We start from the raw sequence: 12,530 nt of genomic DNA, 5'->3' as shown, positions 1-12,530 counted from the left end.
TCTCCATCTCCCCATTCACTGTCATTCCTCCATTGTTAAGTATATAATAAATGAATAAAATGCTAAATTAAAATTGCGGTTAAAAAAAAAAAAAAAGCATCAAAACCAAAAGTACTCTACTTAAAACGGCCTCAAACTCTTCAGTTAGTAGCTTATGAGATGATGAGATATCTAAAATGTTCAGTTGCAGAGTAAATGTTAATTGTAGCTGTGAAATAAATCAGCAGGGCTGAAACTAACATCACTTTCCTCGATGTAATATAATGCAAAGGAGAGGAAGCAGCATAAAAATCGAAATATGTAAATAATATACTAAATGTGCCTCGAAAGTGTATGTGGATGAGTAAATTGTAATGTGCTGCTTTTCACTGGTCATTACTTTATTCTGCAGTTCTCACGTGTACCACTGAGGGGCAGTATGGGACCGCAAAAACTCCCCATGCAGGATCAACTCTCTACCTTGGGGGGGTCAAACGTTAGGCGCCAGTTCAGCGACTCTCTGCTTGGCTTATTCAAAGAAAGGGATTGGACTGTTAAGAACAAACAAAAACACAAACAACAGTATTAAATCCTGCTAAATCCTTTAGATTTATCTGTCTGGTTGTGGGGGGGGGGGGGGAATCAAGTAGAATACATCTGTATCAAACTAGAGCACGCTAAAACGTGGACTTATGTAAAGAGGATGAACTTGTGGGGGGGGAGGGGGGGGCAAGGCAGAGATAAAGATGTGTGGAGATCTTTATGGGCAGAAAAAAGTCAATAAATGGACGGCGATGATAGACGGCAGATGTATGGCGAGACGGCGAGTAGGTAACAAGCAGGAAAGCGGAGAGAGACTTAAAGTGCACTTATGGAGAATCTCGGGAGGCAGTCAGACAGACGGGTGTTTAAACTGTCAAAAAAAAAAAAAAAAAAGAGAGAGAGAGAGATGAGGAAACTCTCCGGCAGCCTTTAAGTCTTCCAGCACGAGCGCGGAAAAAGCGAGCGAAGTTTGTCCGTCCGGTCACTCAGAGTTTAATCTCAGCTCAGTGGGAAGTTCTGATTTCGTCAGACTGAACCCCGGGCCTTATCTAAGTACCTCTCAGCGGAGAGATAGGATGGGAAAAGGAAGAGAGGAGAGCGGAGGAGGCTGCAGGAGGAGGATTTGCAGACAATGGCTCTTTGCCACAGAGGGAGGAGGGGGGGGGGGCAAAGTGGTTGAATGAAGCCAGGAAAGACAAAGGCAGTAATAAGCTGGACATGTGAGAGACAGAGAGAGGGGGTTTAAGATCAGGCAGCGAAGAGGCTGCGAAGCTCTTCTCCCAGGAGTGTCCCAGAGGATCGGGCGGCCTTTTTTTGCTGCTTCATTTCCTTCATTCACCCAGACGCCGTCGCCTCTTCAGCTCCCTCTTCCTCCTCCTCCTCCTCCTCCTCCTCCTGCTCGTCCTCCTCCTCCTCCTCTGCGTTCACGCGCAGCCCTTCACAGCTCTATTCCTCTGGAGAAACACAAGCTTTTTTTTTTTTTTACCTACAAATGCTTCGCTGCCTCAAAAGCGTCCCGGTTCTCACACACTCGCAGGTCCCCCGTCCCGTCCTCCGTTTGTTTACTTTAAACTCCCCTCCATAATGCAGGGATTAATTTCCCAAAGCCGATTTGAGCTGCGGCACGCTTCTGCAAAGAGCGGGAGAGCGAGAACTTTTGTGCTGGGGGAAGTTTCCCCTTCACACTGGCTTAGAGGTGGACCGCTCTCACCCCTTTATGCCGCTCGCTTTAATCTCCACACACAGCGGAGGGAGTGAGGGATGGACGGGAGGACGAGAAGGGGGAGAGGGGCTCTCAGCACCACAGCTGGGAATCACTAATGTCTTTACAGAGGTGTCGTCTACTCCTCAACCTCTCTGGCATTTCTTCCTCTTACTGTTCTTCGCTCTTTTTATTTTTTTTTTTTTTTTCAAAAAAACAAGTTCTGCGATTTCCATTTGCAAAAGTTTCTTTTGTTATGAGGGTATATCGTTTTGAGATAAGCGCATTAAAATGTCAGCAAAAGCTGCTTTGACGCTTCGGGCTAAGTGTACAGGGACGCAAGCGATAATTATTATATTTCGCAATTTTCTTCGATCAATGACTATTAAAGCAATTCAAGTCCAAGTTAAGCCGCTATGACGGCTAGCCAGTCCACTAGAGGGCAGCGCGTCTTTGCGAGGCTTTTTTTGTTGTTGTGACCGCTGCGAACTTTTGCTCAGGAGGCCAAAGTTCAAGTGCTAACCGTGCCATATTTTGGCCTGACCCCGAACGCGTAGTTTTCCTTCGGGTTTCTTTTTCTACACCGCGTGACTTTCTGACACCCCGGCTGGGCGAAGCTTTGACGCCGACGTGCTGCCCTCTAGTGGACCGGCGGGTGCCTTACGAAGTTTGCCGGTCGTCGTGACGTCGTCTGAAGATTTCATCACTTGAGGTTTTATTCTTCCCGTAGTGTTCAATATTTCTCGTGAGGTTTAATTCTAAAAAGGAAACCTGCCACTTGTTGAACAAGTGACATCTACCAGCATCAAAGAAACACCACTTCACTTCACTGCTAAAGTTATGTCGAGGCCCTGTGCGTGCCTTGAGTTTGGCGCGAGGGCTTTCAGGCAGTGCAATCAATTTTGCATTTTGAAACACAATTTCCATCAGTGTCTCGGACGAATCCCTCCCCGACTCCCTTTCCCAGTCTGAGTTACAGTGAATAAACAGCCAAATCTGATTGAAGATTTACCCCCGAACCGTGAGGAGCCTGACGAAACACAGGCTCACGAACACCCCCCCCCCCCCCGCCACCGACGACAGTTACTGTGGGATATGTTGTTTGCTCAGTAAGACATCACACTCAAACTAATAGCATTTATTATAAATACAACGCGTGTGTCAAGCTGGAATCGAATCAATGACCATCCCACCCATTTGGGTACGATTTTTTTTTTCTTCTTCCAAGATTTGGATTTTACTTTTTTTGTTTGTTTTTATACGGCATACCATTGTATGTCGTTCGTTGAATCGGACAGGCATGTCTCCAGCTGGAACCGAACCATCGACCTTCTTCGTGAGAGGCATCAGCGCTAACCACTACAAGATAGTAGCTGTGATAGTACGGCTTTTTGTGACTTTTTTTTTTCATATTTTGGACGAAATACTGTCTTAATTACTTCAAAAAAAAAAAAATCATGTTTTTCTTTAATTGTGCATTCATCCATCCAAAAAAAAAAAAAAAAAAACAGTTCCATTCTGCGTGATTCGGTTTTATACGCACGATCTTGATGAGCAAGACATCTTCAATGCGAGATGGAAATCTAGGATAAGCCTTCAATAATGAACTCTCTAAATCCTGTGTTACTGCAGCAGGAGTTCAAATGCTACTTTGCACGAGTCAGCTGAGCAGCATGCGAAAGAGGTGACGTTTTGGTTGCGTAGGAGGTTTAGAAAGCTCGGCGAAGGCTCGGAGCTGAAACTCATTAAGTCTCAAACTCCAATCCTCAACTCCAATAAGACTGTAATATATATTTAAAAAAAAAAAAAAAAAAAAGGTATGGATTGGAGCTGCAACTTTATGAGATAAATAAAAAGATCTTATTCTCAAATGTATGCCCATGAACTTTCAGCACACTCGCAGTACGTTCGCACACGAGTAACATGCACACACACACACACACACACACACGGTATCATATACATGTGACCCTTGTGAGCAGGCACAGGAGCGAATACCAGCACGCTCACTTCCGCACACCCACACGGTTGCCCACAGCAATCCCACGCAAAGTTAAATTTGCATTTACAATCATTTCCCATCCGCTCAGTGCTGGTCTAAATGTGGGCGTTGTGTGATAAAGCAGTAAGTAATATAACCTCAGTCCCGGAGAGAGAGACTTAATAAGTTTGCACGGCAGTGCCGAGAGAGAGAGAGAGTGTAAGAGAGAAGCGTGAACCGCAGAAGTCGGCTAGGAGAGGTAACCAGAAGTTGAATTTTATTGTGAGCGGATACAGGGCATTAACCTCGTAACAAACAGATACGTGTAAGAAGCCCAGGTAGCCTTGGGTTAGAGAAATCAGTCAGCTCTGAAGGCCTTAAGTTCATCTATGTGCCCCGGCAGCAGAGTTAAAGGATAGACAGATTATTGGCAGAGTTTATCAGTTAGACTCTTTCACCTTGGGTTTCGTTGTCTTGCCAAAGGGAACACAGCTGAACACCAGAGTCTTAGAGTGAAAGTTAACAATACAGATAGTGTAGTATTGCAAGAAATAAAAAAAAAAAAAAAAAATCCCCGGTATTTTTCCAGAAACTGTGTTTCAGGTACTTCTGAGTAGATTGTCAAGAGAATAAGGTCTATTTCTGAATATAGATGCTGCTGTTGAATTATTTTTTTCAATGTAATTTTTCAATGCTTTGAGTGCCACAAATGAAATTCCATTATACATTGTCATGACATTTTTTTGACATTGAGGATGACATGCTATACCAAAACATTTTTAGGACATTTTGGGACAACATATTATAGAATGAATTTTTAAGAAATTATGGATGTCATTATCTGACGTCTGACAACTACTATACTAAGACATTTTTATGACATTTTCGACGACATACTATAGTATGACTTTTTTTTATTATCATATTTTGGACAACATGCTAAAGTATGACTGTTTTTTTATTATCATATTTTGGACGACATGCTATAGTATGACTTTAAAAAAAAAAAAAATCTTACCGTAGAGGTTGACCAGTTTGCTTTCAACTAGCCAGTGTGGGAATGTCTCACCAGACACCAGATTTGAAAACTATGCTGTAAAATACACATTTATTTGGCGATGATCGTTTTAATCAGCATCATGTGAACTCATTTGGGGCTTGAAAGGACGTTCATTTCCATGTAAAAGTCACGCGCTTTAAACAACCTTTTAAAATCTAAAATCACTTTGGCTCTGCATTCGAAAATGAAAGTTTCCATTTAATACAGAAATTAAAGACAAGGACAAAACCATTTGCTTGTATTGGAGATTTTTTAATAACACATTTCAATATTGCCACAGCCATCAGATTTTCTTCTAACGGGTAAAAATCATCAAAAACTAACAAAAAAAGAAACGTTTTTTTTTTCAGTTTTATATTCCAAACACCAGAATTTCTTGGCCATGGCCCTAAATTCAAACAAATTAAACCCTTACACAATGAGCAGATATTATATTCAACACATTGTTTTTCAAACAAATTATAAAAATAGATTTAGCATTTTCAAATACATATTTACAGTATTAAACATATATCATAATGGTCACAGCAACAAATAGGGGGATAGAGAGGAAAACAACTTGAGTTTCATTCATTGTGGATGATGAGGTCCAGTTTGTTTTGTGTTGGTGACACCATGTGTCTGTCTTTGTATTCTTGTGTGCGTGTGGAAAGGGGACCATCAGAGTGCTTCTTCAGATATGTCAACATGTGTGTGATAACATCTATAAGGACATATGAATCCATTTCATTTGACATAACAGTTACAGAGAGAGAAGGAGAGTACAAGGAAAATAAACCAAACTCATTTAGTACCAAATACAAACCAGTTACAATATTCCAGTCAAAAATTCTATTTCCTTCTATTGTGAAACTATGAAAACCAAATAATGCCCCAATAAACTTCTTCCTTCAAGTCTCCTGCACTAAAATAGGACAGAAAATGCGTGGGTCAGATCACTGTACAGAGAGAATTGTGGGAGTTAACTGGAAAAAGTGCAACCACATCGTATGGCAGAGCATGATATTAACAGCAACGTAAAATCAAACAAACAATCCAAGAGCAACGTAGAATAAAACATCTGTGACATTCTGTAATACTTTATCCATACTGCAACACACACGCTGTAATGTATACAGCGAATCCAGTGATAAAGAATCTCGAATTAACTGTAGCAAATCCAGTGTTTAGAAATACACAGATACTGTGTGCTGACAGTAAAAATCCTCTCACTTCCTTTGTACAAAACAATTTTTTTTCAGGTAAAAACTCAGTCATAATAAAGCAACAGAACAGAAACAAAAAAAGCTTTGCTTAACATTTTTTTTTTTTTTTTTTTAATATTTTAAATAAACCTTTTTAACCTTCTCTCTGCAGAGGTTTGTGTTACAGTCTGTAAACATAATAAATATGGATAAATATCTAAATTAGGCCATCTTCCAGAGTTGGCCACAGATCTATACAGAGTAATAAACATGGTAGTGAGAGAGCCTTTGGAGAAGAAGATTGTGTTACCAAGATGACATCCAGCAGGCTAAAGGGAAAATTAGATGTTTTAAATGCATAAAGAAAACTATTGGAAAGCATGGAGGAAAAGAAAGATAAAAGGAATAAAGAAAATACGATGAGGAGTAGTGACAGAGACAGAGACATACAACAAATTCATGAACAATCAAAAAACACATTTTCAACCCCTTTGCTTTACAATGGTATCCTGCAGCGTTTGTTTCACCATCAGTGGCCCCGACCGAGGAAAAAGCAGGCTGATGTTCCTGAAAGAACAATATATCACCACACATAACCACTGGGGCTCTGGTCATGCCATGAGCCTGATCTATATGCTGTATGTAGCACTAAGCTGTATTCATTGAACCTTTTTGAGGCCTCATCCAACTCTTCTCGCTCCTCTAAGCTGGCCAGCACAGTCTTTCTAAGCTGCTGCTTTAAAACCACAGGTTACATTGCAGCCATGTTTAATCCTCAGAAATGTTTCTGTACCATCTGATATGAGATCAGCTTCTACATATGATGATATGATTCTGCATCCTCAGAGTAAATCAGTTCCTGTTTGATGTGAAATCAGGTTGAGTTCTGAGGAGTTATCAAGGCCTGTAAAATAGTTTCTGTCTTTGACTATATATTGTCTTTAGTGAATCAATGCTGTGGTAAAGGGAAATTCCACTCGAAATGTGTTTGTGTCTTTGAGCTGTGGTCCATAACCGATGTGTTTGCAGTGTAGTACGGCTCTGCCTCTCCCGCAGCCAAGAGTTCAGCTCCCTGGGAGAGGCGATGTTTCATTTGTCTTAACGCACTGATCTAGAACCAGTAAGATGGAGCTGGCACAGTTGTTGAAGGTCAAAGTGCAGATAGAGGTCACAAAAAAGAAGTCACATGACATCACTCCTCTGCTACCCCCCCCCGGTCACGACACGAACACTGCTTGTCGCCAAGAGGACTTGTTTGAAAAAAGGAAGGAAGGAATCAAGGAAGGCATGAGGAAGTGTGGGAAGGAGGAGTGCAGTTAGCTGAAAGATCTGCTCATCTATCTTTCAGTCTGGAAGAGCTCTCTCCTCTTCTTCACCTCATCATCCATCTGCACACACGTACAGGTCTGCAGCATCAGTGTGATACGAGGTGTGTCGACTGTTTAGACCTGCACCCCGCGGCCGTGCATTTGGATGACCTGGGCTCTGAGAGTCTGGATGGCAGCCAGTATCAGCTTCTGGTGCTCCAGGGAAGTGATGCCGAGGCTCAGTACATCTCTGTGGGCACAGACATAAAGATTTACCAAGATCAGATCAGAATTTTTTTGTAGATTATATGGCAGCAGCTCGGGAAAATGACTCCAAGATCACAGAGAAAATGATGCGCCTAAAAAAAAATATTCTTAAAGCAACTCTTAAAGGTAACGTTTGTCAAAGTCCTCAATTATTATTTATTATCAGCATTGAAAACGAAACCGTTGTTTGATAAACAATTTTTTTAGTGATAGTTGCCTGGCAACATAAACCATAAATAATTAGCATCACATTTGCGCTTAAACATTGTTAAATTCTGATTGGTTCACAAACGATTGAGTGGTGCTCCAACTTAAGTGATATCATCATTTTTCAAATTATTATGACGATGCAACTAACAGTTATTTTCATTATTGATTTATTGTTTCCAGATAAACAAAAAAGCCCTGACTTTTATCTCACGCAAAATTATGTCGACATAAACTCTTGTTTCTATAAATACGTTTATTATTACGCGAGACTAAGACAGCAGTAAATCTTCACAATTGAGAAGTAGACTAGAGTAAACTAGAGAATATTTGACTTCATTCCCCTAAAAATGAAGTGAATAACACCAAATAGTCAACGATTTAAAGGTATATTAATACGAAAAACAGTGGACATTATCCACTAGGTCTTTTTTTTATATAGTTCTCGCTTCAGTGTCTGTGACCTTTTAAAGAAATGGTGACTTTGTGAATGAGCAAGAGCCCAGATCAGAGTTGTTTAAAGCGACTCACTGTACAGTCATTCGTGCCACGGACTCCAAGTAGCAGTATCCTGCGGCGGTGAAGTTGTCCTTGTATCGGCCCATGTCCACCGCGTCCAGCCACTCTCCCACGGAGTTAAAGGAGGGGAAGGAGGGGAGAGGTCTGTCTGCCAGCGTAATGGATGAACTCAGGGTTCTGGAGGAGGACAAATGAGGGTGATCGCTTGGACGGAGGAAATTTGTAGAATCCATCCATTTTCTGAGACGAGTGTATCACTCGACTGTACCTGCGTGCCAGGGTGGAGGAGCCGATGCCATCAGGCGAGCGAATGCTCTTGCTGAGGGCTGAGTGGATCTGGCTGAAGCTGGGCCTCTCTGTCCTCTCCTTCTGCCAGCAGTCCAGCATCAGCTGATGGAGATGTGAAAGGCAGTTAACTGGAGCCGGCAGCCTGAAACCGTCCTCGATGGCCTTTATCACCTACGTACAGAAACAGGAAAACAGTAATATCGGGATAGAAGTTAGTATCGTGTTTTTTCCGGTACTTGTTATATAATTGAATACATCCTTAAAGAGCATCTCTGTGACTGCTCGGGCAGGATGGAAGAGGTAAATAAGGATGAAGAAAAGTTTTGTCCTACTTAAAAAGTTGAATAAGTCCCTTTTTTTTTTTTTTCTTTGCAGTGGACTTGCTTAGTTGCCAAGAATAGAAGCCTTTGGACAGTATCGGTCCTACGTAAATAAACAAGAGCAGAAAGGTGCCGGTGTTTTCATTTTACTCGTCACCACTTACAGTGTTCGATTGCACGGTTTGCATTTCCGTAAAGCAGCTGTCCCTTTGAGGTGACCTTACAACCGGCACCGACTGCAAAACCAACCAAATTTCACAGAGAGATATTGCCAACCTAATAAAAACTGAATACAAATCTGCATTTATGTCGGGACAAAACCAACTCCAACTCTAATACTGTACAGGAAATATGTAAATATTATAAAAGAGAAGGAAGGTGTGCCTGCAAAAAACGGAACTATCCAAAATCCATAACAACTGGCTGACGCTGTGTGAAGATTGAAAGGTCATTTAGCAGGATATTCAGTGTCTCTTAGTGCCACTTCACAGGATATTTGATGGGGTATCACAATAACTTGGCTCCTATCAGCACAAAACTTTTTAATTTCCTATAATACAATATGTTGTGAATTAAAAAAAAAAATTGAATCCAGACGGGTTTGAAATAAGAGATTAAACAAACAGACTAGAAACATCACAGCTTTCTTAAATGCCTCTATAATACCTGACCCACTCAAGATAAACCATTAAATACCGTCTCAGAAAATGATTCATCTCTGCTCTGCATTTTACATCTGGTCCGGTGAGACCTCTCCGTCTTCAAAAAGCAAAGCTTGAAAGCATCCCTCCAGACTTCCCCAACGTTCTTTACTGCTCCATTAAACTAATGTTGTCCCCATTCAAAAACCATTCACCATAACACCTCACCAGAGATTCTCTCTTCAGTATATCTAAGGACATGTGATATCTCTTCTTCCTCAACCACTTAAAGAAATACAATCTCCTGAAAGAGGCAATAAAGTCGGAGCATAATCACAAAAATGACATCCGTCAGCAGCATTACCTCCTAAAACACACTCTTCTCTCTACTTACCCAACCACCCACTGCCCCACTCCACCGTCCTCTCAGGCCCTTAAGCTTCTATCTCACTAAAGAGCATTCATAAAATGCTTTTCAGCATTTGACATTTTCCATTTAATCAAAGGCGGTAGGTAAAGGGCACGACGGATCACAGGTGGACAGCCCGACCAACAATTCCGTTATGATATAATGTATCAATTTAAAGTGGATTAATATCCCTGGCGCTCTACAAGCTTGACCTTTGCCCTCTCAATTGGAAAGTTTGATAATATGAACCGGGCTGAGAGGAAACTTTCTTCTGCTTTATGAAAGGGCACCAAAAAAAAAAATATATATATTTTTTATAAAAAACCCAGCTATTCCTGTGCCTGCTGAATAACTTATGCATATTAATAATTTTGAACATTCGAAAATGGAACATGCTAATAGCCCCGTTGCTTTTTAACCACGCACCTGCCTGCATAAAGTGTAGGCATTATTTTATGATGACAGTAATTTGAGAGAGCATTAGCATGATGAAGCTTTTGGACTTGATGAACAGTAATAACTCTTAAATATATAACTATCTTTCATCATACTTAATGCCTGGTGAGGTGAAAAATAGTCACAAAGAAAAATCTGCTATATTTTGTCTCTTAAGCCAACTTGCATCATGCTTTCAAGTGCACTTTAGAGGCACGACTGCTTTCAAAAAGTAGAATGAAAAACAACCTTTATTTATTTATTTTTTTTGAAGGACAAAGAGGAGGTTGTGACAACAGCAGAACGGAACACCCACCCACACTGACTTGGAAATAACAGGTTGGTCGTGACAAGCGGCAGGGTCCTATCAGCTGGACAATCTCTTCCCTGAAATAGCAAGTGCTTTACATTTCCTGAAAGAAGCTGAATTTTTCCGGAGGGATTTTCAACACTTTTAAGAGCAAAGATGGCACTCGGGGACGGGCGGTGGCCACCAGAAGGGGGTCAATGCGTCCTTAAGAGAAAACAGGATTGGTCATGGAGCTGATGCAGACTTAAAGAGGGGGACTTAGGGCCCGCAAAAGCTCTCAGTGGTACTGTGGCTTCTTGGCTTTCTTTTAATAAGATCCATGCTGGGCATGGATAGAGAGTTCATTGATAAAGAGAATCAGAGGGAGGTGAAAGAGAAAGGGAGGATGGTAAAGTGCGGATATTAATATATAAAGAGAAGAAAGGATAACAGAGAATAAAGGAAAGGACTCTCTCTCTCTCTCTCTCTCTCTCTCCACTTACATCCTGGTTGCCCATATCCCAGTAGGGTCTCTCTCCATAGGACATGACCTCCCACATGACGATGCCAAAGCTCCAGACATCTGAGGCGGAGGAGAAGCGATGGTACTGGATGGCCTCTGGAGCGGTCCACAGCACCACACTCTTCCCTCCATGCTGGAGCAGAGGGAACAAGGAGAGGTAAGACGAGCAGTAAAAGGGTATGGAGAGTTCACAAAAGTAAAGCTTTGATACTCTCTTTGAAAAACGTGGAGCATACTTTCACCAGATCAAAAGGATGGTGGGTTCACCTTCAGTGAAACCCAAAAATAACTAGACAAAGCACTGGATTTTTTTTTTTTCCCCACCTGAAAACTCAATTTTATCACTTTACCTGAATCTCATGAGATATGTTAACTCTCACCGAATCCAAAGCTCATTAAAAAAAAACAGACCAGTTCTTACATGTGCGAACTTTCTATCAGCAGGCATTGAGACACTTTTTCAGTCATTAATTGGGCAAGTTGAAAATAAAATACAGAATCTAGGAAAGTTGACATCCTGTTTGGACCACACAGTGGTCCTTCTCAGTGTTTTTGTCTTACCAGTGTGGTGTAAATCGCCTCTATCTTGTCCTCCTGAAGAGGTCTGAAGCCGGATACCTTGCAGCCGAGGTTGGAGTTAACAAGCACCTGAGATTAGGAAAACAAACTGATTAGCATGGCTTACATTTGGAGGGGAAACAGTCTCAGTGTGGGAGCTCACCACCCTGGTTGGCAAAGCTCTTATCGCACCAGGGACAATCGATTGTTTACAAGAACAAATGTTCCTCATTTTCCGCAACATGACCACTGCATCTGCAGTCTCTTTTAGGAAAAAAAAAGAAGAAAAAAAAAGCCACAGTGAAACCTGAAAGTGACAAAACAATTTTGACAGTATCGTCTCGTCAAGAAGCTAGAGGTGAATGATTGTCAGAGATGCTTTCCTATCAAGAATGGATTTTATTCTGTAAGCCACCTGCAGAAATTTCGGAGACATGCATCACACTCCAGCTTGTCTTTCATCATCTCCTCCCACCTGCTCCCTTACCTTGTGTGCGGCCAGCCGTTTGTGGACAAAGCCCATTTCGGTGAGGTACTTCATCCCTGATGCCACTCCGGTCAGCATATCCATCAGCTGTATTACACTGAGCTGGCCTTCATGTTTCTGAGGGTAAAGGAGGGAAAAAAAAGACAGTTTAGTAAAGCAGATTGTGAAGGTGGATAAAACATGAGGAGGAGATTCAGTGTCTGCATACGGTACGTATGTAGAGATCAAAAAGAAAAGAAAAGAAGTGAATACATCTGTTCTAACTGCACAATGTTGTGCCCACTGAGCTGAATCCCTTTATTTGAAGAATAAAAGCAAACAGTCCATTAATT

General features: G+C 41.5%; 1 protein-coding gene across 4 annotated transcripts in view; it reads right to left on the bottom strand.

Annotated features, from left to right (window-relative positions):
• The window catches only part of LOC138617335 (ephrin type-A receptor 7-like), a 360,848-nt gene that overhangs the window by 205,006 nt on the left and 143,312 nt on the right, over positions 1 to 12,530 (bottom strand). For 3 of the 4 annotated variants that reach the window (XM_069692260.1, XM_069692273.1, XM_069692282.1), the window contains 6 exons: positions 12,199 to 12,315; positions 11,715 to 11,801; positions 11,134 to 11,286; positions 8,517 to 8,707; positions 8,261 to 8,425; positions 4,996 to 7,505 (listed from right to left, as the gene is read on the bottom strand). In XM_069692260.1, the coding sequence (XP_069548361.1) occupies positions 7,391 to 7,505; positions 8,261 to 8,425; positions 8,517 to 8,707; positions 11,134 to 11,286; positions 11,715 to 11,801; positions 12,199 to 12,315 (828 nt within the window). In that variant the 3' untranslated portion in view covers positions 4,996 to 7,390. Of the gene's footprint in view, positions 1 to 4,995; positions 7,506 to 8,260; positions 8,426 to 8,516; positions 8,708 to 11,133; positions 11,287 to 11,714; positions 11,802 to 12,198; positions 12,316 to 12,530 lie in introns of those variants that run through there. The other variant, XR_011310655.1, reaches the window with a different exon arrangement.

Source organism: Brachyistius frenatus, unplaced genomic scaffold (genome assembly GCF_029030835.1).
Source record: "Brachyistius frenatus isolate BFR_SWC_R1_liver_20210118 unplaced genomic scaffold, ASM2903083v1 Contig_2, whole genome shotgun sequence".
NCBI lineage: Eukaryota > Metazoa > Chordata > Actinopteri > Embiotocidae > Brachyistius > Brachyistius frenatus.
Note: the sequence above shows the minus strand (reverse complement) of the source record. Positions and strands in the feature narration are given on the sequence as shown.